The following is a 27936-nucleotide window of genomic DNA, read 5'->3' as shown; positions in this document are numbered from 1 at the left end:
CGTCTTTAGAGGTTTGATTGGCATGTTTGTTTTGGCCAAGATTTTATGTTGGATGCCCTTCCTGACACAACACTCTGTATTTATCCGGGCTTGGGACCGGCACAAGAAGACACTGGCTTATGCCCCCCTGTGGCTACAGAACAAGGAACTCTATGACCTTAATAAAGATGCTCAGTAAAAGGCAAACACAAAATGGTTATCGGCACAGCAACATTCAAAAAATCAAAACTATACTCACCATGTGATGACAATGCTCTGATCTTAGTGAAATGGGCACCTGTGAGAATGTTTTACCATGGGCAAACTCAAAACAGATTCACATCACTTCATCAGAATCAGAATAATCTTTATTGCCAAGTATGTAGAACACACAAGGAATTTGTTTCCGGTAGAACACGCAGCACTAGTATCATCATCAAAAAATTGCAAAGAGGCACTATAGAGTTCTATTTGGGTTACTGTTTAAAGAATTAATGGCTTGGGGGACGAAGCTGTTTAAATGTCTGCTGGATTTATGTGCATGGATCGGTAGTGCCTGCCTGAGGGGAGTAGCTGGAGAAGGTGGTGGGCAGGGTGCGGAGGGTCCAGGAGGATTTTCCACGGCCTTGTTTGGATTGTTGCATAATTTAATTTTGTCACGGTTTGCAAGGTGGTGATGGCGGTCGTGGATACCAAAAAGAAGACAGGAGGGAGCAGCAGGTTGTATTTGAGAAATTGTATTAAAATAAAGTCAACAGGAACAAAATCATCTAAAAGTCTGCCAAGATGACACAAACTTCACAGGGTGCAGAAAACACATGCACAGCATACAATGCAATGACTCGACAACAAATGGCCATGCCGGGAGTCCTTTTGACTGCCACTGAATGGAACGACCAACACCTGCGCGGCTGCAGGCAGGGCCGACAGCGCTACCCGTTGGTCGCCAATCAGAACGTGGCAGTCTGCCACTGATCGGGACAACCAGCACCTGTGCAGGTGGGGCCGAACAGCGCCACCCGTTGGTCACCAACCATTCATGACAAATTTGATAAATTATTAGATTATTTAATAACAATGACATCTGTGTCATAAAATGAAACAAACCGATCTTACAGGTGAGTGTTGTCCAATGCGATCAATTAAGTGGAACTAGCAGTTCCCTCCAGTGGTGTCGCTGCTACAAGCAAAACAACAAACTGAAACACGTCAGTTCAATGTTGTCAACCAATAACCAAACCAAAATTTCCCTCAATTTTCCAAAGAAACTTTAATGATTTTTTTGAAAACGGAGAACTCCAGGAAAATCCAGAAGACTTTCATCTCTGTAAAGGAATATTTATTTACGTTGCCTGAGGAACCAGTGGGTTAGTTGATCCAACATGGGGTTGGATCGCAGAATCTGGCTCATTGGAAGAAATTATGAAATTGAACCCCACCCCCCAAAAAAAACTCCCACCCTGTAGCCGTGTACAACAGTTTAGACATGTGGCTCAAATTGCTTAAAAATAGATGTGAGAAAATGTCATTGTAAAAACAGTAGTGACATTAAAAAGAAACAGCACCATGTTTCAAAAACACGGTTTTATATGGTGCAATTTACACAAACAAAGTTAAAATGGAATGAGACAGTGTAGTGGTTGATGCGTAACGACAGACAAAAAGTGTATTTATATTCCAGAGATTTTACCATATTCATTTAAATTGTGATGAGGCTTCAGGCCTGTTTTAATGGGAACTGTCTGTTGCAAATTTTCAATTGAAATAAAAATGAAAAGTAAAAACTAAACATATCAAGAGATGAACCAAAACACCAAGATCGGAAGCGGATCCCGTGGATCAAATAAGTCTTTCCCTGGAAAAAAACATGTCCACAATGCAGCGCCATTTGGCAAATGCCTAATGCAACCCTAATCATTATTGAAAGAACATTCTCTGCATAATCTAACAATGTGATTAAAACTGTGCAACAAACTCATTTACAACATAGGTTTGGACACCACACTTTGATTTCACACATACTATTGAAATGCAAAAATAAGGCCAGCTGTTTTTGTTAGGAAAACTTCTTCGAATATTTTTCGGCAACAATGAAGTTGTCAAAGTCACCCAATCCAAGAAGGGGATTTAAATGTGTTCTTTAAATGCACAAAAAAGTCAAAAATACAGTGCAATAACCAGATCACCCCCCTTTGGGGGAATATTTGTCTATTTATGGGAGGTAATGATCTGTCCTGAAATGATGATCCAATTCGCCTCTACTGGAGGGATAACTATTGAAACATTCAGCTTCGGAAGACGTTTCCATAGAAAGATGAGAGGCAGCAAGATGTGCATGCAGCAGTTTTCATATTAAATCATAATTATCATATGAAAGCTTCTTCAAATAAGTGATGCTGTCTGAAATGGAAGCACAATAGACAGCACAAAAAGCAACAGCAATTAAACCACAAATTCCCAAGTGGGATCAGGATGTATAATTTGATTGAAGAGGAACCAAGATTTCATCTTACCAAGTACCCATTGCTCAGACAGGAACCTAGTTCCCACCAGCCTCCTCCCGCTGTATCGCCCGATGCAGATTCCGGCCTGACGTACAGTTTTGCACACAGTGCCCCCGCACAGTTGGATTAGCTCTACCAAACTGGGAGTAGGCGGCTGGGAATGCTGGGACACAAACATGGCTGGCTGATCCTGGAACAGGTCCTGCCGGTAGTGGTCTCCGAAAGATAGATGTTTCTGAAGACGGGAGATCTGGGCACAAATAGTGCAAGTTCCAAATATGAAATGACCTTTTGTAATCATGAATCATCAAATAAAAAGCATTTATTACACTACCGGTGGAAAATATATGTTACATTACTGACACTTGTGGCCAGAATGTTACTTGGTGTAACAAAGCAAGCTAATTGTTTTTATTTGTAGCTTTAAGTAGGGGTTCCATAAAAAAGGACAACTGGTCCATAAACTGTCATTCGTTTGTTGCGAAATGCTGGGAAAGGCATTTTTTCTCAGTAACAAAACTTATAACATTAATTAGACTAATTTAAAATGTTTGTTGCCTTGAAATATGGAATCCATCCAAAAAACTTTTATATTGTTATGCTAACAGATTTATGTTTCAAAAATCTGAATCTTTTGGAGCAGCAACAGTTCATCCTGGGGGGCTGTCTACGCATTTGTGTATACACTGACTCCTATTGTAATGCAACTTTGTCAGTACCATCAAACATAACTTCTATCCTTGATCAATGAACATAAATAAACCAAAACAAATAAAAACCGATGTACTAATCGTTTGTAGTTTGAGTTGAGAGTGGATACCAGACAATAAATTGATAATTTATTTGCTAAAGTACTCCAGGGTCTCGTGAATGAAGCCCTGAGCTCTCACCACAGGCTTGTTTGGTATCCAGCAGGGGTCACTTACTAAACTGAATGGGACATTCTGCCCTATTGCGAGTTGAATGCCAGGAAACAAGCGTTAAGGATTTTATCCCTTTGTAAATGTTCACACCGGTTTTATTTTACACCAAGTAATCAGGGATAGACCCGAGGAGTTCTGGGACAGGGTCAGGTTAACATGAACTCATATTGTGTACATGCAAGGGAGCGACTCAACACTTAACGCGGGTCCTATTGTGTGACTAAACGTGCTTGAAAAGGCATTTGCGCTCATAATAGGAAGACATGGAACATAATAAAACTTTGTTGTAACAAAACAGACAAACACGTCACTACTGTAGTGTTACCGTTAGAGCGGGAATAACATGTTTTGCGCAGAACATTGGCACTTGGAAATAGTGTTTGTGTTGAAGTCTGACAAGCATTAAAATCAGCAATTGTATTCTGCCTGTGACTAAAGGTCATATTTCCAACACCTGCAAGTAATATAAGGTATTTATGAAAACATCTCTTACAAAGGAAACTGCTTGTTTTCAAGCTTGCTGCAGTTAATGTCCTGGTGCTGCGTCTCATCTGCTAATTTAAAAAGGGCCGTTTTTGTGAAAACAATGTTGTTTAGTCATTTTGTTCACGCACAGTACTAAGGATTGTCAGATAAATACGCTAGTACTCCAAGAGCCTTTGCAAAACCTCCCTCATTCATGCAGGAACGTTGCCATGGAAAATAATTGGCTCATTGACCGTGAATCAACCCCAAACGCTTCCAATTACTGTATAAGATGATCACGGAAACACTTTTGTAGATTGTACTGCATATACAGCACATATTTTAGCTTACTATTAAAGTAAACTGACAATTTGAATCAAACAATGCACCTGGAAAAGCAACAACCACAGGCTGTTTTTTTTTCTTTCTAGCAATAGCACTGTACGTAGATGCAAGAGGTGCCCGATTGGTTTTCAATCCATTTACATAAAACAGTAGGGAAAAATAAAGACTATCATAAAATATTGGCAACAAGATTTGAAGATGTTCCCGCTGATGGGATTAGCCGAAAGCCGCAACCACAACAGCATGAACACCTGCAACGTAACCATTTTGGGGGAATGACGACATGCTTTTCCGCTGTTGTGCCTTCAATATTTTGCATTTCCCTTCACTGTAGAATATTACATCAGCTGACTTCCTGCTGTGAAGCTTTCCACTCTAAGAAAGAAATGTGGTTTATTCATCATTTAGGGAGAGAGGGGTTTAGGGAGAAACTTTTCTAACAAGGCGGATTATATGGTGAATCTCCTGAAACAAACATACTGAATCTGATTTGGGTACATTCCTGCCGTTTAAGACAACACATGTTTTTCCTGCACCATGTCTTCCCATGGAGACAAACTCTGACGACCTCACACAAGAAACAGCACCATTAACAGTGCAACTGAGGTAAAAATATGTTTTTCTGAGGATTCACCTGGCAAAAAAAACAACAAAAGAAAAACACGCTGGTGACGGGGATTTGTGAAAATATTTTCTTTCACAACTGCACATTTGGTAAATACCTGGTATCCCATCTTTAGACAGCTGTATTTTTTATTAAAATACATTTCATCTCTGTCAGAAAATTTGGCCCTGAAACAAAAATAATTCACTTGATATCCTTCAGTATGACCGGTAATTGACTGTAAACTCGAGAAACGTGTACCCCACTTTTCAGCAAGAATCCACAAATGGGATCAGTCGCATTATATTACGATTAATATACATATAATCAATTGATTATTGCATGAAAATTATTTGGGAAGTCAAAACAAGTCAACCAGAGTGAAAGAGCAGAACAATAATGTGTTTTAATAAGAAAAAAGCAAATGTAGATTAATGAAGTATATATATTTTTGCTTGTTTTTTGTGCATTGTTATATTATCTGTCTGTGTGCTGCTCCACTTTTTTATTCCGATATCAGTTGCTGAAAGGATTAATGCAGCAACACCAATGCCATCCGTTGCCTTGTCTCTGGCATTTCCCATTCAGTGTTATCATTGAGCGAACGGACGCTAAGGCCTTATGAGGTTGTTTTAAACAGTTATTCTACTACAGTAAAGTCTCGTTAGATCGATATCGGATATATCGATAGTCCCGGTTATATCGATACTATTTCTATGCACGCAAGGAGAAAATTACATGCGCGCAGGGTCGGATATATCGATAGCCTCGGTTATGTCGATATTTTTCGGACTCCCGAGAATATCGATCTAACAAGACTTTACTGTATTTGTATGTATTTGTTAAATCTATAATTGAATGTTAAAGTGAACTCATAGTGGAATTTAACAGGGTGAAGACTTTTTATACAAATGTCTTTCCAAACTGCTGCTTGTTGTGAATTATGTTGAGGTCAGTGTCATCTTACACCGCTCATACCTCCTGTTTTTTGGTTGTGATTTATAAGAAATAACGATAGCTTGTATCTTGAAAAAAAAAAACTTGTACCTGTTGTTACAATTTGATAGCAAGAGCTCATCAAAGGGTAAAAAGGAGACATTCCGCCTTTATTCAGAACCCAATGTTAATTTGTTTCATGATTAGTTTACTGTATCAAATCTTTAAAAACTGCAATCTTGTACAATTATTTTCTCAAACATCATATGCTATAAATTGTCCACGTAACGTTTAATTCACGAAGAATTTGAAACACTTTATTTGTATCCCTTTCTAAAAAGTAGAAGATGACTCAAAGTAAGGGATGTTGATATGACTTAAGCAGTGGGGCCTTTCCGACCATCATTTAAAAACAAGGAAATCGGACCACACAAAAACCTGAATGTTTTCTGAAGGACTGGCAAATATTTTTCAATGGGCTGTTGACTGCCACTATGACTATCACACAGTACCGGAGGTGGACAGCTGCATCCTGCGTAGCTGTTTAACCAGTGGAGGGAATTAACACGTGGGCATTGTATAGGATAGAGTAGAGAATGTGTAGTTTGTGCATTTGCCTCTAAGTGTTGTTGGTGTGGATTATAATAGATGTTGCGCTTCACTGGGTGGCCACATGGCAGGGGGAGTGGTTAAAGTCACAGTTAGCGAATCGGGCGGTGTCGAGGGCAGCTCAAACAAGTGGCTTGAGCCTTGATGAAAAATGCTCACATGCTGTCCGGCACCGGTGAACTGCAGGAATGAGCCTCTGACTTTTTTTTCTTTCTACTGAATGGTCATACAAGGACTCTGCAAAATCTCAAGGGGATTTAAAGTTGGATTCCATTGGCAGAAGCAACATTTGAAAGAGAAACTGTTTGAGCCTCACAACAAACTCTGAAGAGGAAAATGTTGCACGTCGTCTTGTTCGTTTTCAGTGTCTGTCTCAGCGTGGCGAGGGGATATCGGACGAGTTCAGACAGCACTGTGGGCAAGAGACAATATCAGATTCAAAACGGCCCATGCAGCTACACTTTTCTACTGCCTGAGCAGGAGAACTGCCAAAGTCCGAGCAGCGGCTACAATTATCCAGTTCAGGACGGGCCCGCAGACAATGACGAGTCATCTCACAGGCTGGCGCAACTTGAGATGGTCATGGAGAACAACACACAGTGGCTACTAAAGGTGATGTCCCATCCACCCAATATGTCACAAAATGAATGGCATGAGAAACGGCTCTTAGTCAATACACATTGAGTGTCGCACTACTAAACTAAAAGACACATTGGTACTTAGTAGGACGAGATTACCATTCTGTGAACCGGATAATTTCAAGTTCGACTGCAGAATTTGTGAATCACATTCTGAAAAGGTTAAGCTGATTTCGAGCTAAACCTTTTAGGAAGTGCAAACCACCAGCTTCAAACCCATATTGGAAGGTGTATCAAGTCGTTATTTTAATATTCATCACATCTTTAAGAACGGTGGAATTGCAGGTGGCAAATGAGGGGTACCTTGAATTGTAGTCCATTTGCACCCCATTGATTTTTCATGCACAATCAGTCTTCAACGGTACTTGAAATCACTACTTGGACTAAAACCAGCAGATTTGATCAGGTTGAGAACTTTTGTAGTTCACTGAAAGCACAATGCCATAAGTGAAGACATAATTGAAGGGCTTGAGCTGTTCAAAACTTTTGCCTTGGACAGTTATATAACTGTACTAAGTCTTACAAACATTGGCAAAATACACATGGTGCGATAATGTGGGTAATTTACAACGACCTCCAGATTAAAAACTCAAAAAGGTAATAGATGTACATGGTGATAACCTTAGAGCAATCAATAATTATCTCTGTACATAAGCTGTACTCAACAATAATGTCCCAACAGATGCTTATTTTTCTTTTTGGCTTCCAAAGAAATGAAAAACTCCTAACAGGTGTTTGACGGGCAAGTGTGCCCATCCCTTGCAGTTTGCCGAGCCATTCTTTGAGATTGAAAGAGATTTTTTTATGAAAAGAACCAGATAAAAGGCCTTCACAGTTTGAGTGCACAAATACATGCTCAAAAGAAAATGCAAGTGAGGATGCTTTAGAAATATCATCTCATCTCATTTTCCGTACCGCTTATTCCTCATTAGGGTCGCGGGGGTTGCTGGAGCCTATCTCAGCTGTCTTCGGGCACAAGGCGGGGGACACCCTGAATTAGTTGCCAGCCAATCGCAGGGCATAGAAATATCGTTCAGCAGGGAATTCTTTTGATGCTCTTTCAGGGCCTAAACGTTAACAGATTATCAAATTGAAAAATAAACATTATGTACGGTTCCAGCAAAAGCCTTATCTGTACAAATAAACAAAATCATTTTTTACTTACAAATATGTACTGTAGGTGGAATGTTACTAGCATGATATCCAATTAATTAAAGAAAACTAAACAAACTGCACAGGGCCAGGTGTCATCTTTCTGTTAATCAGAAACAGGACATTGGCGTAAAAAAGTGCTTTGCTTTCTTCCCTTTTGATTCAATCAATCAGGACACAGCAGTGTGTACAGCTCCCGCCATTACATGCAGGCATAAGCGTAACATTCATACTGGCACCGAAAAAAACGGGGTTTGAAAACACAGGACTGTTCAAGTAGGATATTCCAGCATCCTCAACTTCAAAAAGGCAATCAAATACAGACATGTCCTGGACCAAAACGAATTGAACCATAAAGCCCGGTGGAACCCAGACACTAGTGGTGAAATGCCGATATCATATTCAGCACTCCTGGTTTAAGAGACTGAAATTTGAATCAGAACCACTTTGCTTTGACTGCCATTTCAACAGAAGAGCTGGCTTAAGACACATTTTCGCCAGTCAAATTGATGGCGCCAATTTGACTTTGCACTCAAGATATGTGGAGCATTGGAAGAATTCACTTACTTGACGTCTCGGTCAAATAAATAAATGGAAAAAGCTAGAATGTGTGTGTGTGTGGGGGGGGGGTTTCAAATGGAGGAGTTGTAGTTGCTTTTTTCAGTTTTACACTTTGCAGATGTTATAAGCAATAGCTGCAAATAAAATGAGTAGGAGTATTTCTATTTAAACTAAAAAAAATTGCCTTTGTGTATTGAGTGAGCAGTTGAGGAAATGTGATGTCACGTTTTGTGTGTGTGAGGAACACAGCCATTTTTTAACTGAATGAGTCGGAGCGTAGCGGAATAAACAACTGATTAGATCATTAGCTGTAAACAAGAAATCCTGACAATTCAAAAGTCCGCTAATCAACCGTGAACGTGTCATAAGTAACAACCACTGGAAGTTGATGACAAACTAAATATGCACTGTGCGTGCTGGGAGACAATTTGTGAAATTGTTTTTCAAATTGCATGCAGATAGGCAAAATATATATTCAGCTGAGGTGAGCTTCCAGCTTTAACACGTCATGGTGTCATGAAGGATGTAACTCCTCACTCAACACTTCCATCCTGTTTACGAGTCGGGTGACCTGATTGGCACTCAGGAACACCATGCAGGAAATAACTTAATGATTGGTCTTGGTCTAAATTTGGAATACCGTAAGGTACATAAGAACATATTGAGTTAAAATTAAAACAGTGACCTTTTCCGTATCTTGAGCCTCGAGACAATTGTAAGAAGCATGTTTCGTTAGAATGTAAAAAACAAGAGACTAATTATGTTATGATAAGATACTGATTTGTGACCTTGCAACATACATTATAGATACTTCTAAAATAATGACTTCTCTCAAATTTCGCTGAATAATGATGGTTGTGTTAATTGATGTGGAGACACTGAATAGAATCAGAAAACCTTTATTCGTCCCACAATGGGGAAATTTGCAGTCCACAACAGCAATTTGAAAGGGGATGGGGTAGGGATGTTATTATTTGTCCTAATTGGGGGAAAAGAAAAATCGGGCTGTAACTAACGATTATTTTATTGATCAAGTCGTCGTTTGGTTATTTTGCGAACATAACTCAGAATTTGTAGTGTGGAATACAAATTGATCACAATTCTACTGTTGGTTTGGTTTTTAAAAAGTTTGAAAACACGCAAAAAAAGTCATTTTCTAAAGTAAAGTGCAAATGATGTTTGCATGTCTTATTTTGATGAAACACAAAAACGATTACAGTATTTTCCGGTGTATAAGGCGAACCCAAAAGCCTTGATTTTCTTCAAAAGATGAACTGTCGCCTTATACGACAGTGTGCCACAGACTCCATTTCCCCCCATAGTAGTACATAAGCCTCTACTATAGTGCCTTATAATATGGTTTACCTTATATTTGGAAAACTATTATATATTTAAATATATTTGGAAAACTTGTTTCATTCATTGAGTCCGGTGCGCCTTATACACCGGAAAATACGGTACATTTACAATGGAGGCTGAAATTCCTGATTTGTTTATAAAACTTATGATGAATTAAAGGATGCACTAGTTGAAAATTAATCGTCACTCCTGTAAATGTCAAGACACAAGCCTCTGCTTGCATTTACATTTTCTTACAATCACTTCCACAACATTCCCTCCATAAATAGAAATGTCTTGAAATGGGTGAACTATTTTTAAAACAGGCTTTTTTGTGGCTGACCGATGTGGTCCTTGGGGGGATACAGAGTGCAAGGGGGCACAACATTGTTGAGCCCTGCTTTATTAATTAGTAGTAGTAGTAGTAGTTTTAAGGACTTCATTCTGACAACAAAGTTAGGAATAAGGGGGGAATACGGAAATGTGTTGCTTGGCTGACGCCCCTTCCAATCTTGAGCACTGCCTGTGCGCCATTGAGCAAGACATGAGCTATTTTGTCTTTAATTACATTTCATGTTCATTCTTGTTTGTTGAGTGCATTCATTTGTCTGTCCAAATGTGCCAATTTGTAAACCATAAAACTAATTTAACAACATCTCTGATTTGTGCCACAGCTACAAAATGACATCCAAGAGAGCATGAAGCATGATATGGTCCAAATCCAACAGAACGCAGTGCAAAATCACACAGCTACCATGATTGAAATAGGAACAAATTTACTCAGTCAGACTGCAGAGCAAACAAGGAAACTGACCAACGTGGAGACTCAGGTGAGAGCCTTTCCGACTTCTTATAAATTAAAACAAAAACACACAATTGTTGGATTGTAATGTTTTCACACAAATGTATAAAAAGAAAAGCAATAAGAGATCTGTTCATATAATTAACTTTGCACGTTTCAGTTTCATCGGCCGGTTGATACTGTAAATTCCACATTGACACTTAATTTCACAATAAAACATTCACTGTCAAATACTGCACACAATTGTAACACGGATATAGATATTGATCAAATGTAGTGGGAAAACAAGAATGGATGTGTCAGTATATTATTGTCGTTTAACATCAATGACCTCATGTGAGCCAACAGTGCAGCATTTCCTGTTATTAGCACATTTGTATTCCCACAGAAAGAGTATATCAGTTTTTCACAATCAGACAGCCGTCTGTTCAAACACATCAACAGAACCAACGTAAAAGTACAAGTTGATTCCATGGAAACAAACTGCTTTTTCTCAGAACTGGAAAAGTAGATAATTTTGTGAAAGTACATCTGCCCCATTGGAATTTAGTTGCTTTCCTGTCGCAATTTGTCGCCATTTTTTTCCATTTCGCAAATGCCTGTTTGTAAAGGTGCAAAGCAAGCTCAAAATCGAAATAATCCTACCAAACAAGGCACACAAAAAGATTCAGTATTGACTAGTTTGAACACACTGCACATCCAACCTGAGGCGTTTTTGTCACTACAGGAGAAGAAATAGTTCACTGTTTAAAAATCCGATCGGATGGCAATCACCTTAAATGTATTCTCCAATGCAGCAGCTTCACAAACTAAGCTACATTCTTTCATATGATATTCTTTAGGGAGCCAATTTCCTATTTTGGCAAGGAGAATTTCACTCTGGAGTCATTAATAAAGCACCCTTTGCCGAGTGGATAGCGTGGCTCAGGGACTAGTGAGTTACTTTTATCTGCACACCCCCATTAGCAAATTCTGTGAGAATCTGTGATGTGAAAGCTGTAGATCTGTTTGAATCAATGGATGCGAGCGCATGCACGCACGCACGCACGCACGCACACACACACACGCACGCACGCACACACACACACACACACGCACACACACACAATTGACTGGCTTGTTTAAAGGACTGATTGTTTTGAAATTATCTTATATTTCCAGGTTATTAATCACACAACTCGACTTGAGCGGCAACTGCTTGAGAACTCTTTGTCGACAAATAAACTGGAAAAACAAGTCATTGTTCAAACTAATGAAATAACTAAGCTGAATGACAAAAACAGGTGAGAACATGACACAATACTTCTATATGTGACATTCAAAATGAAAGCATGAGATGACAAAAAATAAAGAAAAAATGTTCTCAACCAGTAAGCGAAATGACATGCATCTACCACTTCAGCATGTTGGAGAAGAAAGTAAAGGAGCTGGAAGAGCAGAGGCAGGTAGAGCAGAAGATGCTTCAAATTGAAAAGGATCAGCTTCAGATCTTAATACAGAGGCAGACAGCCATCATTGGCGACCTGGAGCAACAGCTGTTCAGGCTGTCAACCAACAACAGCGTCCTGCAGCATCAGCAACAGGAGCTTCTGGACACTGTGAACCAACTCATTCACACCTTCTCCACTGGCACAGCCCAAGGTAGGTCAACACGAAAAAGTAAAAAAAAAAAAAAAAAAAAAAAAAAAAAACAAAGCATAAGATGTGAACGAGTTTGACTCGATTAAATGAGACTACCAGCAACATCAATCATGCATCTTAACCAAGGATAAATTTCCTCAACCCAAACTAATCCAACCACAATCATTCCTGCAGAAAACTCATCACCACTCACTTGTTTTATGTTTTCACTAAAAACTAAATAAGATAAAAAAAATACCAAACATAATCATGAACCACATTGATTTAATTAAACCCTCTCACTGTAATATATCTTTTTCACGGGACAACAACGGAAACTGGGCATTGAAAATATCTCACAGCACAAGCTGGCAGCAAAAGTGAGTGCACCGCCAAATGATAAATGTTCAAATTGGGCCTAAAGTGTCAATATTTTCACAGCTACTTATATTCCTTTCCACATCTCCATTACAAAAATGATATTATTGTCGTTGCACTCCTTGACTGTTGTTTTTTTTGCCAGCCCAAAGAACATGGTTCCAGTAGTTTGTCTTTAATTTACTTAAGTAAATTGTTTGATCCTGGCGACGCTCATTCTGTGTGGAACCTGTCCCTTTAAGTTGCTGGATGGCCTGGCTACTGTGCTGAAGCTCATTTCGTCCTTCTTAGGCCATCTTAATAAGAATAAGAATAAGAATACATTTCATTTATAAGCGCCTTTCAAAACTCTGAAGGTCACTTGACAGTCACAGGATACGTTTTTCTGTTGGTGAGCAGCAGCTGCCACACGCGCCAGCGTTCACTCAACCCGGAATAACTCAAATAGATAGAAAGTTAGCTAACAATCTAATACATGGCTAATAGAACCTTCCAGGTGTTTTGGCAAGAGGTGTCATAACAAACTTCCAGTGACCAGCATGGCAGAGCGAGAGAGCAAAAACTCCAAATTGAACAAATCTGCTACCCTTTTAAAACACAGAGCTACAACTTAAAACTCACGTGACTCCAGGGTGGGAAAATGACTAATTGGGATCAGTTTACACATTTTCACTAAAAGATGTAACTAGTTGTGTTGCCAGACAATAACGGCTGTGTTGAGAAAAAATATATCTACTATACACTGGACTGTTAACAAAAAATTGCTTTCTGCTGTACAATAACTACTTCATGGTGTGATGAAATGTCATTTCTTCAGCGCTCTCCCATGGAAATCTATAATCCAATATTTCCAAAAATGTGCAGGGTACTCTCACTCCGAAGTTAAGAGTGAATGAGAAGTGAGGCGGTTTCTATACTTTGCAATGTGGTGAAATGGAAATTTAACAGGCTCGTGCTATCAAACAAACGGTGCTTTTGTTCTTACAATGCAGGGGCAAAAACTGCCATGATGCAGGACACTCCATCCACATTCATGGACTGTGCTGCCATCTTCAAGTCAGGAAACACAAAGAGTGGGATCTATACTCTCACATTACCCAATACTACAGCGGAGGTTAAGGTGAGGTGCATTCCATTTTGTAGCTGTCAAATAAAAAACACCTGTGTAACATTAACAAATTACAACTGAGTAAAAAACAAGAATAGCAGATGATACCAATGTTTTAGTGTGTATATCCTGGTTTTAACTAGCATAAAAAATGTTTCTGCATTCAACCAAACTTTGATTCGTCCAATGGTTGAGTTACTTTGTTTTAATGATCCAAGTGTTCACAAATTGCCTCCGACCACTCAAAAAAATGAATCCGATTGATGTACAGTTCAAACCGGTGGCAAAATTCATCATTAAATCATGAAGGACATTGCATTAAATATATAATGAATGTAATGTTTTGCTCGTGAGCCATGCTCATTTCTGCTTCACGATTAATAATGATCACACACCACGTGCCTAAAAATTGGCACATATTTTTTTTATGTGACAACTCATAGTTTTGCAAAAAAAACACACTTTCTTGATCTCAGCAAGTCTTGACCCTGACTTATCCACCCTTACATAAGTAGCACACATTGCGGCATTGGAGTAACTGTGCAAACAGCAGAGAAACTAAAAGGTCTGGACAACCCCCATGATGATGTGCATGCTTGAGCTAAAACTGTGATCTCCTGGTACCTTTCAGTGTATAATACTGGACTTGAAACTTCTGACATTCATGGAAATTCACTGAAAGTGTCCCACAAAATAACATGTTGTAGTTCTGTTGTAAATTTAATTTTGCAGAAAATGGAAATTGAATAATTGTAAGAGGAATTACTCATCAACTGACTTTTCTTAATTTTTGCAGGCTTATTGTGACATGGAGACAGAGGCAGGTGGCTGGACAATACTACAAAAACGCTTTGATGGCAGTGTTGACTTTCACCGTACGTGGCAAGAGTATAAAAACGTAAGGTTTTGGCCTAGAGAAAAAAATTGCCTAGGCTACAGGTTTAATTCTCACTTCTCAAATGAGTTCCTCTGTTGATTCCTTTTTGCAGGGTTTTGGAGATCCTTCAGGCGAATTTTGGTTAGGAAATGAATTTGTATACAGGCTAACAAGTCAACGCTCCTACAGCCTAAGGATCCAATTGAGTGACTGGGAAGGGAACATTGCATTCTCCCAGTATGACCAGGTCTCACTTGATGGTGAAGGACAAAACTACAGGTAAATGTCGTTCACAACATCCAATTAACTACAAGGCTAAAATGCAACAAATACTTGGCAGACATCACAGTAGGTAACCAGAAAGTTAATTTGAATTAATTCATTCATTCATCTTGAACATAGCCCCTAATTACAAATACGGCTTTGTGTCAGATGTATGTTGGTGCAGTGGCACTTGTTTTTTTTCAATGGTTTTTACCATTTGGACTGCCAAAGTAGTATTTGAGCTTTATATCCACCAGGCTATTATCAGGTTGGTCTACTACATATTTTGATCACAAACTGTATTGAGGGCATGGCACAAGCAAGTCTTACACATGTTATACGTTTGTCTTTTAATGAGAAAAAACAACTAAAGAATGAATGCTCCTCTGTCCATTTCATAAATGTGTACGCCAGTTAGAACGGGTGTTTGAAGAAAGTATGTTAGTTGTATTTTGAGGAACAAGCGTTATTGACTTCCTCCTTCTACTTCCTTAATTTTTCCTTTTCCACTCTACAGGATACACCTTAAAGGCTACAGTGGAACAGCAGGCAAAATAAGCAGCATTGGTCAGCCAGGAAGTGATTTCAGTACAAAGGACGCAGACAATGACAAATGTGTTTGCAAATGCTCACAACTGACAACAGGGGGTAAGAAACTTTGTTTCACTGAATGCACAATTTACAATTGTATGCATTAGATACATTGCAATAATTACAGTGCAACATGTGTGGATGTGGAATTTCAAACTCTCCACTCTTAAATGTATCTTGGCACTTCCCTAAAATCTTGGAAGGACATTATGAGTACTTTCTGGCCAGGCCAAAGAGCACAATTAGAGTTAATCACTGATCCACTCTTGAGGGAATTCAGCCACTACAAGCGCTGACATTAAAGAGCCTGGGAACAGCGCTTTCTCTTTCTCTCGTTTAGATCCTCTCTCCATTGCTTTGCAGTGACTCTGATGCCAGAATTTTTGCCCGCCTCTACATTAGAACGCCGTCAATTGAGCATAAAAGCACTAAAACCCTAACCCTGTCCTTTTTCCCATGAGAGGCATGTCTCACAGGGGACACTCTCAAAGCATATCATTCACAACTCCACTGACAGAGAAAGACACAAGAGAGAACAAAATCTAGCGATGTGAAGTTCTGCAATATGAAGCTGTCCATCATGAAAGACCAAATCTTTATATCAACAATCATAATCCTTAAGTAAATGGCAAGTTTTAAAAGCAAGATGGGAGAATGCAAATAGACTATAGATTCTAGATCTGCAAAGAATACTCATGAGCCTCACTCGGGAGCATTTCCAAAACTGAATAACATTAAGAGAGGCAGTCAAATTGTGGCATGCTACAACCCGTTTATCATGATTGTGATTATTTAATTCATTGTAATTACCCTACGCCCGCTAACTGTGAAACATTTGACAATATGGTTGAAAGTCTTCACTTTGTCAATGTCCAAATACAGTTACACCTATCAAAATAAGAAAACCTTTCCTCTTTAAAATCAAAATCATCACTGAATGTCCGCAACATTTTCTGTTTATTTGTGTTTTAGGTTGGTGGTTTGACGCTTGTGGACCGTCCAATTTAAATGGCATGTATTACCAGAGAGGCCAAAACTCCAACCGCTTCAATGGCATTAAATGGTACTACTGGAAGGGCTCAGGATATTCACTGAAGGCCACGTCTCTGATGATTCGGCCAGTAGACTTCTAAACTTGAACGGGCACTAAAAATATGGAGCCCAAAGCACCTTGTGACATTCCTGAAAGGCTAAAAGGGGAAATACTAATTGGTTATATTATCTCTTAAATATTTGAACCAAAAAAGGTCAAATTAAGGCACACTGCACACCGAGATGGGGCCAATCCGACTCATATGTTGCAGTTTGCGCCGTTCCATATCTAGAACAACTAGCTTTGATGCTTTTCAAAATTGGACAGCAGGTCAACATCGGCACAACATTGCACAAATAACGACCAATAAAGAATGCCAGGTCGTATTACACCAGCTTTCTTTCAAAAAACATACATGTCAGTGTACAAAGCGTGAGGCAGCTGACTGCCATCAAGCCGTACCAATACACAATAATATTTAACTAAACTGAATTGTACCTACAGTACAAAGCAAAACGTGGAGGGCATTGCAATCAATAGGGTAATCATTTCCAACAACCTCTCAAATATCCATGCTGTCTTTTTTATCACCCCCTTCAACCCTGCCCTCCCCGTTTATTTTCATTGTATTAACATAATATATCTTTGGCAGCCTGGGCAATTCATTTATTAACCTACAATTTTAATTATAATTTATTGTTCAATAAATATTAATAGAGTACAGCACATCCGGTGCTTCAAAATTTTGGGCAAAAAGAATACCGCTGGCTCATGATTGTGTGTGAGAGACAGTTGGCAACTGTTCATGATTAGCCAGTTCGTTACGTTCGCTGGCATCGCTCGGTGTGCAGTGGTTCTGACATGAAAGACAATGAAAATGAGATTATTAACAAGTATTAAGTAAGTATTAACAACTCTTACAATTACAAATTACACTGTAAGTCTCATTTGTGGTAAAAGTGTACAGTTACTTAGGAATATGTATGTTGCTATACTGTAAACTTATCAGTGTTTGATGCTTCAACCATTGTTGCCAATGACAGGTCCCAGAAACAGAGGCTTTTGGAAAACATGAACATTGGGTGGAAAACAATTGGCAATTCCTATTAAGAGTTAATTGCTTGACATTTTTTTTCTGTTGTAGAGGTCAGTAATGCTAATTGTAAATGACACTGAGAATCTCAGTTTAGAAAATGTTTCATGGGGCGAATGTTTTCACGAGAGTACATTTTGTGTTTTATTTATCTGGGGAATTATTTGAGGATTTATTTGACCTGTTCGGTTGTATCACTAGTCATCTGTATGTGAATCGTGAGACAATTAGCGTTGATATTGCACATAAGCAGTGCTTTTGGAAAAAAATACATCTTTATTTATATAATGGTTCACATGAATCTCACTTTCAGAACTGAGTTTTATGACAATTTACCTGAATTGTGAACATGATTGATAACAGCAGGCAATCCACAATGCAAAAATAATTTATAACTGTATTTATCAGAAAAAAAAGAATATAAATATTTCATTTAAAGAACAAAGTTGAATAGAAGTTAGGATCACAAGAGCTTGAAGCTGTAATAACTGAGAAAATGCAAATGGAAGGTGCAAGCACAAGCACAGCTATTTTTCATTGTTTTAATAGTTTATATTTGTCCATTTAACCAGTTATACGCTTTTGATCCAGTATACATGGAATAATCAGGAATTCAGGCACAATACAATAAGTATGTGCATTGGGTAAATATTGCATTACAAGTTGATGAATTTCTGGATATTTTCAAATTATTTTATATTTTATGCTATGTAATTTGGTGTTTAGAGTTCATATTGTGCTTATTTATGTGGAGGATGAATTTAAAAAATGTAATTCGCTCCTAAAATTCAACTCACGTGTACAGAAACTTGTGGAAATATAAGACTGAGGTTGGTGAGTGTTCCCAAACAGTCATCAAGCATTCAATGTTTTTAAGAGGAAACGAGTGGCTGAAAAGAATTATCTAGTTCCAAGTATCCAACCCCCTCGCCCGCGATTCAAAACAAAATGTTCAATGCGACGAAGCAGGGGATGGGCGTAGCCTGTGTCATATCAAAGCGAGGATGCTGCTGTTGTAATGCAGAACTTCAGCATACGAGAGAAGATGCGCACTTCAGCCAATAAAAAGCAGGCAAGGTGTGAATTTTGTGAGCCTCCGTGTTTTTTCAACATGGGCTGTGCTTTTTTCATTGCATGTGTTATTTTTTTAATGAGGAAGCACATAACTGATGTTACATTTTTACCTCATTTAGCCAAAGAACCTTTCCCCTGAAGCTTTCTCCTTTGTCTGTACATTAGTGGCATCAGTGATTTATTTTTTGAGCAGACACACACATAAAAAAAAATAGCAAATGTGTATCTTTTTTTTTCTTTCAAGATAGTCATTTCACTAATAGTATGGTTATGCTTCAACGTGTCTCTCTTGATGAGTAAATTTAAGTAACCAGGACTGAAACTGAGAAAATTTGATACGCACCTGTGCTGCTGGAAACTGCTCAGAAAGTTCAAATGGTTCCTCTGGAACCCACTGCCTTTGCTCTAAGCACTTCAAAATCTATTTCGGAGCAGTGAAAATGCATTTTTTTTAAATTGCAAAGATGATTTTGTTATTGGTGCCCTACCAAACTCCATACCCATTCAAATGAGAGGATCCAGCATCCGCGAGCAATGCCCAACAGAACATTCACAGTCCGCCGGTGTTCCCCAGAAACCACGTGAGTTGTACTCTCACAAACTCGATCAGCAATAGAAAAGCAACCCAGTGCCTTCACAACCTGAACGACTGTGTTCTGTTTCCTGGTAGAGAGAAGCAACGGTAAGAGAAGATGATAGATATTTCTACACATCGTGTTAAATGCCTATTTCCGTTTTTAACACATTTGAATATATTCTCAAGTGCTACTTACTCAGTGGGCATGCTTGTCATGACCAGTGTTCTCACTGACTGCAAGACAGGAGAGATAAACAGAATTAGTCATGTATCTATTTTCACAGGAGGCATCTAGCCACTGAAAATATGAGTGAAACACTACACCTTGTTCTCAATAAGCACCTATTCTATGTGTGGCTGTATGACAGCATAAACCAGATAAAAGTGTGAATAAATATGTGGGGTGGAAAAAATATAAAACTAGTAATGCTGACAAGAAAATCCACCACTAACAGCACTTTAAATATTTCCTTTGGGGTCAATTAGTTTACAGTGACGCAAGCATCATCATCATCATCATCATCAAAGACCAGACTGAGCAAATCCAGTAACTTTGTCACATACATTTGAACACAGTGGACAAAAAGGCAGCAAACACTAAATATAGGCACTGAAGAAGTGTGAACTCATCTCCCAAAGGCATGTCAATTTGGTGTCTTCACGTCATACAATAGTCAGAAGCAGTTACAAACTGTTTTCTGATATCTGTTCCTCCAGCTGGAAGGACCGAGAGCAACCTGTCAATCAAAGTGTGGTATCGAGCCTCATCTCTTGACCTCACCCCTCTTCCACCTTCCCATTAATACTGATAAGAAATGAGGGTCAATTAATCACCAGCACACCACAATTGCTACTGCACTGTTGTCCGCTGTGATGCGTGCTGCCGATTCACCAACAGGGTCAATAATGATTCATTCTCCACCCTTTCAATCATATAATTGCAACAAGTAAAGAGTGGATAATCTCATGAATAGGAAGCCGGTGACGCAATTAAAGAGTCTACAGCAAAGTGCCCCTCAGGACAAGCTAAGGAATACCTTCAGTGAATGACAAGGTCATATTGGTGTCATGAAAGTAATGCTTTTCAATAAAATCAAAGAGAGACGAAGAAGCTGAGCTGTGAACAAGAACAAGAATCCATGCCCGCAGGATCGGATATATCGACAGTCCGGTTATATCGATATTTTTTCCGACTCCCGAGAATATCGATATAACGAGACTTTACTATATATATATATATATATATATATATATATATATATATATATATATATATATATATATATATATATATAGGGCCGAAACTACCAGTAAAACTTTAGTTTGCTGACGAAACTTCTTGGATGGGAAACGAAACGTCCGACACCTTCAAGGAAGTACAGATGACGGCTGAAGAAACCTTTTAATCGATAGCTATTTTAAACATTTCACATTTCTCCCTTGGGTTAAAGCCTATGATGTTTGACTCCTTTCAGCTGTGGCATACTGAGGTTTGTCATAACGGAAATAATGGCCAGGTGCATTTGACTAACAAGGAAGTTGTATTCTATCATCGCAAAAGAAAAACACAGGAAGACCCTAAGACCAGACAGACAGAAGTCCCTTGTCGAGATGCAGCCGTACCGAGGAAATACTCAAACTAAACATGGCTGGTGCGCATCCTCAGCTGTCTGTATCAAGGAATACAATGGATGACATGATTATATTGTATTTTGAGTGTCTACAAGAAAAAGCAGCATATTTGGTACGTCACCCTCAAAAGCCCCATGAAAAAATGGCAATTACACCATTTTTACATGTCAACCAGGCAAAACGGGATGCATTAAATTCAGTGCTGCATTGTTTTATGGGAAATGTAAGGACTTGTGAACACCAGATACTGCGAATTTAAAAATAATTCAGTTTTTACTTTTGCTTTACTGATTTTCTGAAAAGAAGAGCAGGTGCGCTTTTTGGGTTTTCCTTGGATGTCCTTTGGGATTTCTGTTGAAGTAATTGGAGCCGAACTTTCACTTCTTCTTCCTACATTGGTATAAAAAAGCAAATAAATGAACATTCAAGCAGATATTGCAGCCATTGTCTGATTTTAAACTACAACAGCACAATTGCATGAAAGAGGAGCCAGACCTCAGAAGAATATTCAGTCACATTAAGATACAATGTTCAATTTTTACATTTTGCAAACAGTCTGATCCAAAATTAAAACGCATTAATTAATAAGCATTATGAAATTGACACTGACTATCACATAAGTAAACCAGCGATTATAAAGTGCCAAAATGTATTATTTAAAATTTTGTTCATGTTTGTTATTTATTCATGTACAGTGTAATCTGTAAGGTTTGGTACTGTTGCTACTCACTTTGTAAAGTGGGAGCTAATTGACAAAGTCCAGAGTGATTTTCCAGTTCCAGGGTCGTCATCTTCCCTGTTCGATTTTCTGAGTCAACAGCGAGGGATGCTTTTTGAAGCCTTGATGCAGCTTCACTGGGGACTACAAATGCTAACGTGCTTTTCCTTCTGCTTTTTGCTGCCAGTGTTCGGGTAACATTTTGATGATCAAAAGCAGGCACATTTTCTTTGCGATCATTTTGTGGACAGACATTTAAAACATGCTGCGGCATGCAAATGTGTTCACTTTTGTCTATTTTCCTCCTCTTTGAGTTGTTACTTCCCGCAACAGCACTTTTACATCTTCTTTGTTTTCCTTTCGTTGGGACAGAGTCCAACTCAGATGGGATGTCAAAATCGGTCAGGTCAGGCAAAACGACTAAAAGCGATCTCTTGGGCATCTTCTGGTGACTGGCCGAAGCAAAAAAGTCGTCAAACACATCATCGTCTCCATCAGGGGAATTTGAAGCAACATTGCGAGATTTTTTGGAAGAGCTAGAGGGGCTCGCCAGCGTCGAGAGAGAAAGTCTGCCTGACGTTCGCTTGCTCTGTCGTTTTGACTGGTTATTAACTGGCATGCCACCAAACATGTCACCACATGAGCTTGCATGAGGAATTTTAATGTGTTTTCCCTCCGCCCGGTGGTTACTTTGCATTCCCTTGTCAGGCTTGTCAATTGTCTCCTCCAGCATTCCATTAAGAGAACTGCAAGAATACATCAGTGATTTCCGCTTTCTTTTGCTAGCATCCTCGTGATCAGCAGATTTTACCTCTTCCCCGATGCTTTGTGATTCACCCCCAGTTTTAATTGATTTTGTTCCTGAAGTCATCCTTTGCTTTTGTGGCGCTTTCCCTTCCACTTCATTTATTATAAAGTCACGACATGCTGAAGGACTATAGGACAGGCGTTCTGAAGTGTTACGACTGGGCGAGAGCCACGGCTTTGCAAAGTCTTTGCTGAAGGGTTTGTCAAGACTGTTTTGCTCAGTCAGATCACTCTCTTTACAATCTTTATCCTTGTCAGGGGAATGGTCGAGCTCAGCGACAGATGCACTAGAGTCCTCATCAGAATTGTCATCTAAAGGAAAAGAAAAATCTGATCGTAAAATGTTGCAAGCTTAGTTTAAAAATGTACTTGGGTGAAATGTGACTGCAGACATCTTTCAGCACTTTGCAAACAAGCAGATTGTTTGCCACCCACTGAGACATTGTGAAAAAGCAACAGCAAAAAAAAAAAGACAAAAAAAAAAGATTGGGCAACAGACAGGATGATATCCTGCTACTCCGCATTATTTCAGACACCATCAGAGAAAATAAGGCTGCGGCACAAATAGTTCACATGAGATGAGACAAAATTGTTCTATTTAAGGATCAGTATTTTTTTTCTTGGTTAGCTTACTAGAGAAGTCACCGACTGTCTTCAGGTTCCTTTGTAAGGGCTTCACTCCTGGTGATGTAGACATTTGTGAGACTGAAAAAAAAAATCTAAATGAATTATGTGATTTTTTTAAAGCGGAATACATTCAGTGTTGACAAGAATTACCTGTGGGCGAGATATTTTCGTGTTTCTCTTTCATGTGTTTCAAGCGCTCTGCCATATAATCAGCTCTTTTACACGCTGGGCTATACACAATTCCACTGTCTTCATCAATAATAAAAGGTGAATCGTCTGTGACTGTGGAGGAGAAACATTTACAAGATGACAGCTACATTATTTAGTTAGCAAGTGTTAAAATGTGAAAAAATGGACTTTTTTTACCCATTGTTTGCTTGGGAGCAATGTCTTTCATCAGTTTATCGAACTTCATCTTCACGTGCCTGTCATTTTCTGGCGTCCTCTCTGGACAGTCTCGAGGCTGCATGCAACGATGCTGCACCATTCAAACAAAAAGGATATCAACAGGAAAATGAAATGGACTCTTTGGTCATGGTATTTTAATGCAAACATTTGTCGTATTGATTCAAATTGTGATACATCCCAACCATTAAAAACAGAAATTAATTAAATCCCGGCCATGTGGGAGTTCATCAAAAAAAAATCCAAGCTGACATTGTTAAAACTTGCATGCTATATTTACAAATGTTTCTCGGACAATCTCTGGCAACTAAAATTAAAGGAAGAGTATTCTGCATTGCTATTCCAGTGTATGTTTGTTTTAGCCAATTGTTCAGAGTTATAACACATCATGTAACAGTCAAAGCAACTATGTATTAATCAGAGTTTAGCTTAACTCCAATGTGGGAGGGCTTTTTTTTCTTTGAAATTGGCATTTGGATTGGATTGGATATGCCTTTATTAGTCTCACAGTGGAGAAATTTACATTTCACAGCAGCAAAGTGATGAAAGGAATGAAAGTAGAAAAACGAAATACATGAGCTGCTGGAAAGGCAGCCACTCTCGCGGCGCCGTCTTGAAGATTTCAGATTTGATTTCAGAATATAAATATAACAGTGTCTCAAGTGAAATAGACGAACCCAAAAATCAATTTTATATATCAGACTTTACGGATAAGGAAACAAACTTCTGCATGTAAAAGGAGTGAAGTGGTGCTGAAAACAACAGTAAAACATTAACAGAATAGAATTAAAAAAAACACATTTTGCTTCCACATATGGAGAGAAAACGACTCCTCGCCATCAGTTGACAATTATCCCTCATATTGTGTTAAGGGGTCAATTTTACCACTGGATATCCTTTCCTTTTTCTTTCTTCAAAACAGTTCTAAAATATCCCAATAGTATAGAAAATGACCCAAAACAAAATCAACAAAATCAACAATTTTTTTTTCAACATATGAGGGTTATACAAACAATTGCACATGAAATTACTCCACAAGGGCTGAAAGAATCTACTTACTTGCTTGTTCTTTAATACTAAATTGCTTTCATCATTTATGGCAGGATACAACTCTTCATCCACCAGCTCAGCGACATCAAGACACCTGGAGATTGTTTCGACAGCATGAGGTCACCAAACAATACATACATTAAAGAAAGTAAACTACAGTAAAGTCTCGTTATATCGATATTACTGCTTATTACGATACTATTTCTATGAACGCAACGAGAAAATTTACATGCCGCAGGATCGGATATATCAATAGTCCGGTTATATCGATATTTTTTCCGACTCCCGAGAATATCGATATAACGAGACTTTACTGTAGTTTCATACCAGGCGAATGATGCATACCTACCTTTCTATCCACAAAACAGAGACCAGCTTCACGTGACTTTTTTGGGCTTTTTTCCATGTGGCAGTACGACCATTGTTAAAGATGACATGCGTGACTTGTTTATTGAAAGTTTGTGATACCTGTAATAAAAAATATTTTGGCAATTATTTGTATGCAGACACACTGTTCTCACATTATACAAGGTTACTGCATAAATGCAGAGAAAAAAAAACAATGATAGCTTTTTTTCCCCCTCAATAAAATTGAACAATTCTGTTCCATGGTAAACTGCCGCCAGTAATTTTAGGTAACATTTAGACATTTTAATTTGTCGCAGTTCTGTAGAAAAACTATTTTCTCCTAATCATTTTTTATGGCAAAGGATAACAAGAATATGGCGTGTTTTGGTTCTGAAACACAAATGTTCACTGGAAGATTTGATTTAAATTTGATTATTGGTTTAAAATGTATTCTTACTACTCTGGTGACACACAATAATCCTTTATTGTTGCATGAAAATCCACACGTACAAAAAAAAAAAAGAATGAAAATGGGCCAGATTTAAAAATCATGAGATGTGTTCTCGGCTGAGATCCCCTATAACTTGTAACTGTGACACTTAAACACTGTGACTTTCAAGGTGCATTTTTCCAGAGAATATTGGTTGAACTCTAATTTTAAACTACTTTGGTGGCATGAAAGTAGCATATTTATTTCTCTCTCTCTCAGTATTCACACGGTACTTATAGGGAATTGTCATTTCCATTTACTGTATGTGAATTTGTTGCGCTAGACATTCTGGCAGCAGTCCTAGCGTTTCAAACAGTAACCAAAATGGTAGCTTTTCGTAGCGATTGCAAATACGAGAGAATAATGATGCACAGCCGTGTCAATCATTGGTCTGGGAACTCGACAAACATTTTATTCTGCGTATGCTCTTAAAAAAGGTTTTACAATTTACAGGTATAACATGATCAGCTCGTTTCGCAGGTGACATCAATCAGTGATCTATCTGAAGCCCGTCGGTAATGTGCTCTTATGCTCTTCTTAATGGGCTGACTACAGTCTCTGCTCGGATAACAGTCCATGACTGTCTCATAGCTGCCACCTGTAGTTTGTCCTTTCGAGTATAATGCTCATGGAGAATCTCCAGTTTTCTTCTCCCTTCACGTTTTGCGTCTCTCATGACCAGCGATAGGCTCTTATTGTCCAGACATTGTGCCAACTCAGCATATGCCTTTCCATTCTTCGGTGATAACTTCTTTGCTGTCTTCGTCAATGTCTGAGACGCCCAAAATAACGTCTCTGAGGCCTCGCAACTCCATGTGCGCCAGGAACCTCGTAGTTTTTCCCATCGCCATCGAACAAAAGCCGAAACCATCTTTGGCCTGTGGCACTGGGCCCATAACCAGTTGCGCAAGACATTCTGGTAGCAGTCCTAGCGTTTTAAACAGTAACCAAAATGGTAGCTTTTCGTAGCGATTGCAAATACTCACGAGAGAATAATGATGCACAGCCGTGTCAATCATTGGTCTGGTGACTCAACAAACATTTTATTCTGCGCATGCAGATTACAATTTACGGGTATCATATGATCAGCTCGTTTCGCAGGTGACATCAATCAGTGAAATTACCCCAATCATGTCTTTGCCTCACACACACATATACACACACACACGCACACTCAACACACACGCAACAGAATTTGACATATTACCTGGGCACCCATGTTCAGTAGCTGCTGGATAAAAGGTTTCGAATAGTTGGCTCTCTTATCAGATGCCCACACATCCACATAGGCAACAACATCTGTAAAAGATAGTTTAAGCCATGAAGCGCAGCACTGTGCATTTGTTTAGGTCATCGTAGTGCTGAACTGCTTCATGTCATCGCAAAGAGGGTACAGCAAGTCCTGAAGAATGAATGACTCTGTGTTGTCATATTTGTTATTTTTTTCAATTTTTTTTCCCCCAAGATGGCGGCGCGTGAACACGCAGCGTATCCCCTCTCCCGGCAAATTGGCGTTTTCATGATTATGTTTGTTAAGTAATTATAAGTACCTTGCATGCTGGGTTCGAGAGGACAGTAATTTCATCTGTGCTGTATGTCATGCATATTAGCATATTTGACAATAAAGCTGACTTTGACTTTTGAAGGTGCATTACCTTTAAGAACTGCGCCGCTGTTGTTAGTGGTCATTACTGCCGTCTTGAGCTCCAAGATTCCCCTTGACAAAAACAAAAAACAAATGATAACCATGCTGACTTTTCTGTTTGTTTGTTTTTTAACTGCGCTGAATGGGTTGTTTTCGACTTGGAAAAACGTTCGTTCTCAGGCCATTTCGTCTGGATAAACACTAACAGTGGACATGGAGTACCAACACCAACCAAGAGTAATAATTGGGTCTGACAATGACAAATATTTCGAGTTCAAAACGTAATAGTCATATTAATCCACTTTTATTTTAGTCTTGGCTAACTTTCAGGAGCGTTAGCACGGGCTAACTCTTCCGCACTATGCCTACAAACAGTACGGCCAACTATCAGTCACAAACCGACAAAGCGTGTTAACTATCAGTAACAGAATAGTCCTATCTATCCACACGTGTACCCATTACTTACTTTCAGCGACAATAACCTTGAAATCACCCAGTCTGGACAAAGAATCAGGTGAAAATTCGCGCTTGTTGCTCGAAGTCGATGCGTTTTGGATACATTCCGCTGATTGGCGGATGAGTTGTGATGTCACTTCCATAAAATTTGGAAGGGAATGAAAAAAGTCCGAAGAATGACGTCCATCAAAACTGTGTCACACGTAGTATTTGTGTCTGCGTGCGTGCGTGCGTGCGTATATGCGTGTGCGACTGTGATGCACATGTACATGGAATGGTGCTCAAGT

General features: G+C 38.9%; 2 protein-coding genes across 6 annotated transcripts; one reads left to right on the top strand and one right to left on the bottom strand.

Annotated features, from left to right (window-relative positions):
• Positions 1-335: 335 nt before the first annotated feature.
• mcph1 (microcephalin 1) lies at positions 336-27759 on the bottom strand. Of its 4 annotated transcripts, none has more exons than XM_089011788.1 (15): positions 27660-27759; positions 27204-27265; positions 26756-26847; positions 25060-25178; positions 24720-24804; positions 23622-23733; positions 23406-23537; positions 23262-23333; positions 21834-22940; positions 21381-21493; positions 19668-19705; positions 19395-19557; positions 19238-19315; positions 2493-2733; positions 336-2379 (listed from the first exon to the last, which is right to left on the bottom strand). In XM_089011788.1, exons 2-15 carry the CDS (start codon positions 27235-27237, stop codon positions 2327-2329), a joined length of 2439 nt encoding a protein of 812 aa, XP_088867914.1. In that variant the 5' UTR covers positions 27238-27265; positions 27660-27759; the 3' UTR covers positions 336-2326. The 4 variants fall into 4 exon arrangements, with proteins under 4 accessions (XP_088867914.1, XP_088867915.1, XP_088867916.1 ...); XM_089011789.1 differs by lacking the exon at positions 336-2379 and adding an exon at positions 7919-8070 and having other exon boundaries at positions 2594-2733; XM_089011790.1 differs by lacking the exons at positions 336-2379; positions 2493-2733 and adding exons at positions 6662-6777; positions 7919-8070.
• On the top strand, positions 6576-19221 carry angpt2a (angiopoietin 2a). Of its 2 annotated transcripts, XM_089011793.1 has the most exons (10): positions 6576-6647; positions 6731-6977; positions 10729-10884; positions 12018-12139; positions 12259-12497; positions 13847-13974; positions 14759-14860; positions 14952-15118; positions 15621-15751; positions 16667-19221. In XM_089011793.1, the coding sequence occupies exons 1-10, from the start codon at positions 6586-6588 to the stop codon at positions 16825-16827; spliced, it is 1515 nt and encodes a 504-aa protein (XP_088867919.1). In that variant the 5' UTR covers positions 6576-6585; the 3' UTR covers positions 16828-19221. The 2 variants fall into 2 exon arrangements, with proteins under 2 accessions (XP_088867919.1, XP_088867918.1); XM_089011792.1 differs by lacking the exon at positions 6576-6647 and having other exon boundaries at positions 6702-6977; positions 16667-19220.
• Positions 27760-27936: the final 177 nt, after the last annotated feature.

Source organism: Hippocampus bargibanti, linkage group LG13 (genome assembly GCF_051943395.1).
Source record: "Hippocampus bargibanti isolate YZ-2025 linkage group LG13, ASM5194339v1, whole genome shotgun sequence".
Lineage (NCBI taxonomy): Eukaryota > Metazoa > Chordata > Actinopteri > Syngnathiformes > Syngnathidae > Hippocampus > Hippocampus bargibanti.
This window is presented reverse-complemented; position numbering and strand designations above follow the sequence as displayed.

Bases quoted from the DNA above. Each gene is read 5' to 3' on its own strand.
- angpt2a (XM_089011793.1), top strand. From the start codon at position 6,586: ATGGTCATACAAGGACTCTGCAAAATCTCAAGGGGATTTAAAGTTGGA. The intron at 12,498-13,846 runs GTAGGTCAACAC...CTTACAATGCAG, and splicing joins CTCCACTGGCACAGCCCAAG to GGGCAAAAACTGCCATGATG. The intron at 15,119-15,620 runs GTAAATGTCGTT...TCCACTCTACAG, and splicing joins GGTGAAGGACAAAACTACAG to GATACACCTTAAAGGCTACA.
- mcph1 (XM_089011788.1), bottom strand. From the start codon at position 27,237: ATGACCACTAACAACAGCGGCGCAGTTCTTAAAG. The intron at 23,734-24,719 runs GTAAGTAGATTC...TGAATGGTGCAG, and splicing joins TAGTATTAAAGAACAAGCAA to CATCGTTGCATGCAGCCTCG. The intron at 21,494-21,833 runs GTGAGTAGCAAC...ATACCAATGTAG, and splicing joins ATTAGCTCCCACTTTACAAA to GAAGAAGAAGTGAAAGTTCG.